Below are 3995 nucleotides of genomic sequence, written 5' to 3' on the forward strand. Positions count from 1 at the left end.
AGGCTAAAGAAACCTACCGCGGCGCTCCGGCCGGTGCCGGGACGTCGCGGAAATCGATTGATCCCGGAGGAACGACCGCACGATCGGACGGCGGCCGGTACACGTCCGGTCGCCGGATGCAGACCGCACCACCTACCATTAGCGCCCGCCTTTCGACCTCAAGCGGCAGCTACGTGCCACGTACTGCGTGTGTCCACTGTGCCAATAAATCCTTCCAGACCACGACACGGAAATGCATACCGACATCTAGAAACCCACGAAATTCTCGTTCTGCTCCAGGTCTCGGGTGCATTCCTTGACCTGTGGGACGACAGTAGTCTGGACACAGGCGAATTCGAGGGGCATCGACTCCATGTACGCTGCGCTATATATGGGCGTCTGCACTGCATGCCTGTGGAGCACGTACCCTTCGTTCGCCGTGGCAGCGACATCGACATGAGCAAGAGAAGGCACGGGGCGACGGAGAGCGCCGAGGACGACGCGGTCGGCGCGCCGATGCGCCTCCCGGAGTCGCCGCGGCGCGTGTTCGAGTGCAGGACGTGCCGCAGGCGGTTCCCGACGTACCAGGCGCTGGGCGGGCACCGGGCCAGCCACGGGCGGCATCATCCCAGCGTCAGCAGGCCGCGCGCGCACGCGCCTGGCGACGGCGTCGCCCTCGAGATCCGGCTGCCGGAGCCACGCGGTGGAGAGGCGAGGCCGAGGACGCACGGGTGCCCCGTCTGCGGCGTGGAGTTCGCCGTCGGGCAGGCGCTCGGCGGGCACATGAAGCGGCACCGTGCCATGGCCGACGCCGACGCGAACGCGAACGGCACCAGGGCGGCAACGTCCGTGAAGGATGACGGCGCTGGAGCCGGCTGCACGGCCGAGATCTGCCTGGGCTTGAACCTGGCGCAGGCGGAGAACTGCGCCAGGTGCAGGAACGCTACTAGGGGTGAATCCGTGAATGGCACATAAATCAAATTTTGATGTTTCAACAAAATCCGAATTTTATTTGTGAATGTTCCATGACATTCGTCTACTGCACCTAAATATTTCAATTCCAATTCCAAATGCCTACTTTTATGCTGTCTTTGTTAAGCCGTGCTTTTTATTCTCAGCGTTGGTATTTCTCGGTTGCCTGGAATGCAATTTTAGTGCTCACTTTAACTTCCAGGCCAGACCAATATGCAATTACCATTTGAGAGATCAACAAATGGTAGTATCAGATAAGACAGAACACCGCTGATTGTTGTTCAGAATTCATAAGGCTACAAAAAGTGAGCGAGACCAACTACTTGTATACATGCAAGAACAGCATAAGAGCTCACACCACAGCATCACAACAAGTTATTCCATGCATATTGATTGCTCGGAAAGAAGCAGCAGCAAGCCAACAGCATGGATTTGAAATCATTACACACTGTAGCGAGATGTTCAACGGACTGAAATCCAGCGTACAATAGCTCCCAGCAATGGCAACAGCTACGTCAACGGCAAGGGTAGTTGCTTCAAAGAATGGGAAGCGAATATAAGTACAACCAGATCTGTATCATAAGTCATAATTTTCTTCTTGATTGACATTCTTCCTATAACAGACAAGCAGCAGGAACCGAATGATGTCAAATAAACAATGATCACGGACACACTGACTCGTCCCTTAAGAGCCACAGCAGGCAGACCCCGAAGCTGCCGGGGCGTCGCCGCCTTCTGCCTTGTTAATCTTGATGGTCTTGTCCTGCAAAGTGGAGAACAAATCCCTCAGGGCACCGAACATGATGGCGGAGACCGGGACATACGTAATTGAGTACAGTTATTGTCTGTACCTCAGGCTTGGAATCGGTCTCGGCAAGCCTCTGCTTAATGTCGCGGGCAATGGAGAAGAAAACTTGCTCCACGTTGAGGTTTGTCTTGGCACTCTGAAAGACAGCACACAATGAAATTAGAAAGACTCCTCTCCACGATCAATCAATTTGACAAGCAACATACAGTTTCAAAGAACTTGATGCCGTATTCATCAGCCAAAGCTTGCCCCTTCGCAGTAGGTACAGCCTGGAGAAACAATTGAAAATAAACCATTTAACTAGTGATTTCGAACCTATAATACAAAGCAAGGCCTAGTCAAATATTATAGAATACTACTACTAGAACAGAAAAGGGGGAAGAGGATTCGTGTACACATACCCTTTTACTCTCATCCATATCAGCCTTGTTGCCAATCAAAATTTTGTTGACATTGTCAGAGGCATGCTGCTCGATGTTCCGGATCCAGTTCCTTATGTCTGTGTATCCAGTGAATCAAAGGTCAATAAAGGCAAAGACATCAAAATGGAAGCATTAGGGGGTACACAAGTAAGAAGACGGTACTGTTGAAAGATGACTCATCGGTGACGTCATAAACAAGCAGGATACCCATGGCTCCACGGTAATACGCTGAAATATAATAAAGAAATGAAGTTTAGTTGGTCAGAAACGTTATGCATATACAGCATTTCCTCTTGGTAAGAAATAATTCTATCACAATAACTTCACAGCAAACAGTATAGCAGATTGGAACAATCCTTATTCATACCAGTGGTAATAGTCCGGAAACGTTCTTGACCAGCCGTGTCCCATATTTGTAGCTTAATACGTTTCTGATCCAGCTCTATTGTTCTGATCTTAAAGTCAATACTACACGAACAAATGATTAAGAATTAGTGTAGGGCAACAAAGGAGGTGTCTTAGCTTCCACTTGATATAGGATGACACTATGAGCAGTAAACAATCCTCCCAACAACAAAAAGACCAACCCGATCGTGGTAATAAAGCTCGTAGTGAAGGAGCCATCAGAGAACCGCAGAAGGAGGCAACTCTTGCCAACACCTAAACACAGAAAAATGGAGAAAGAAGTCTTTATCAGACAATAGTTGATACAAACTTCACTAGCAAACATGCCACTGGCTAAAAAACAATTAAGTACGGACTGAAAAAGTTATTATTAGTTAACTCCGATCATCCCCTATGGGAAGCAAGGGACTCCCTCTATCTCTATCTTTATCAACTCTGGGCAACGCATTGCCGTTCAATCTATGGCGTCTACTAGCTAGTCACATAACAGCATATATAACACCAAAAGGAGGCATCTTTGACATGCTCTGAAGTAACCAATGTTTCAAGCTACACATTCTTAACCTCTTTACCATACAGCGGGAGCAGCAAAAGAATGCTAAATGATTGTGTGTCTTGTTCTCTGTCCGGCCTTGTAAACTATAGAAATACGATGATAAAGTCAAGCCTGCCTCACAATCTTTGTTTTAAACAATTCTTGATGCTTAATCTACCAAGCAAGGAGTGTGAAAGCACCATTCCAGAAGCTGGACCGTTTCCAATGCTCCTCCAACCACAAGTTCCCAATTGAATGTCCATCCATAAAATTGGACAAAAAATAACAGCAACACGCAACCTATCCCCTCTCCTGGCTCGAAATTCTCCCGAATTTGCATCAGAAACTAATGCATGCTAGGACATGGTGAGCACCTCATCCTAAAGCCAGCAAGGGATGCTTGTACGCACAATAATAGCATGCTCCGAACAAGGAAGCAGGCAGAGGCTATTCAGGAAACACCACCCTCGCCCTGGCGCTCCAAATGGAAGAGGAAACACACGAATTCGCTCGCAGGCAACAAAAATGACGAATCCCTGCGAGATCCGCTTGGTCCACGCGCCCAAATCCTAGCGTGATCCTACACGAGCGCGCGCGCCGGCGCGGGGCGGAAGCGGGGAGAGGGGGACAGAGATCTAGCGGGGGGGCACGAACCGCTGTCCCCGATGAGGAGGAGCTTGATGAGGTAGTCGTAGTCGGCCCGGGCCCTCGCCGGCGGCGCAGCCATGTCGCGCGCACCCGCCTCCTCCTCGTCCTCCTCCTCCTCCTCCTACCCCTCGATCGGCGCAGGTGCTGATCCCCCGACCTGCGAGGCAAGGCCAAAACGAGCGTCAGGCGGGAGGGATAATGGCTTGCCGGCGAGGCGCGTCAGAGG

The 3995-nt window shown here is 50.3% G+C and overlaps 1 protein-coding gene across 1 annotated transcript in view; it reads right to left on the reverse strand.

Annotated features, from left to right (window-relative positions):
• Positions 1-1296: 1296 nt before the first annotated feature.
• Positions 1297-3995, reverse strand: part of LOC119347641 (ras-related protein RABE1c-like) — a 3005-nt gene continuing 306 nt past the window's right edge. Inside the window, exons 2-9 of the mRNA XM_037616239.1 lie at positions 3776-3925; positions 2769-2841; positions 2549-2649; positions 2344-2409; positions 2161-2258; positions 1966-2028; positions 1803-1895; positions 1297-1714 (exon numbers count right to left, since the gene is read on the reverse strand). Coding sequence (XP_037472136.1) covers positions 1637-1714; positions 1803-1895; positions 1966-2028; positions 2161-2258; positions 2344-2409; positions 2549-2649; positions 2769-2841; positions 3776-3848 — 645 coding nt within the window. The 5' untranslated portion in view covers positions 3849-3925 and the 3' untranslated portion in view covers positions 1297-1636. The remainder of the gene's footprint in view (positions 1715-1802; positions 1896-1965; positions 2029-2160; positions 2259-2343; positions 2410-2548; positions 2650-2768; positions 2842-3775; positions 3926-3995) is intronic.

This window comes from Triticum dicoccoides, chromosome 1B (assembly GCF_002162155.2).
Source record: "Triticum dicoccoides isolate Atlit2015 ecotype Zavitan chromosome 1B, WEW_v2.0, whole genome shotgun sequence".
In the NCBI taxonomy this organism is placed as follows: domain Eukaryota; kingdom Viridiplantae; phylum Streptophyta; class Magnoliopsida; order Poales; family Poaceae; genus Triticum; species Triticum dicoccoides.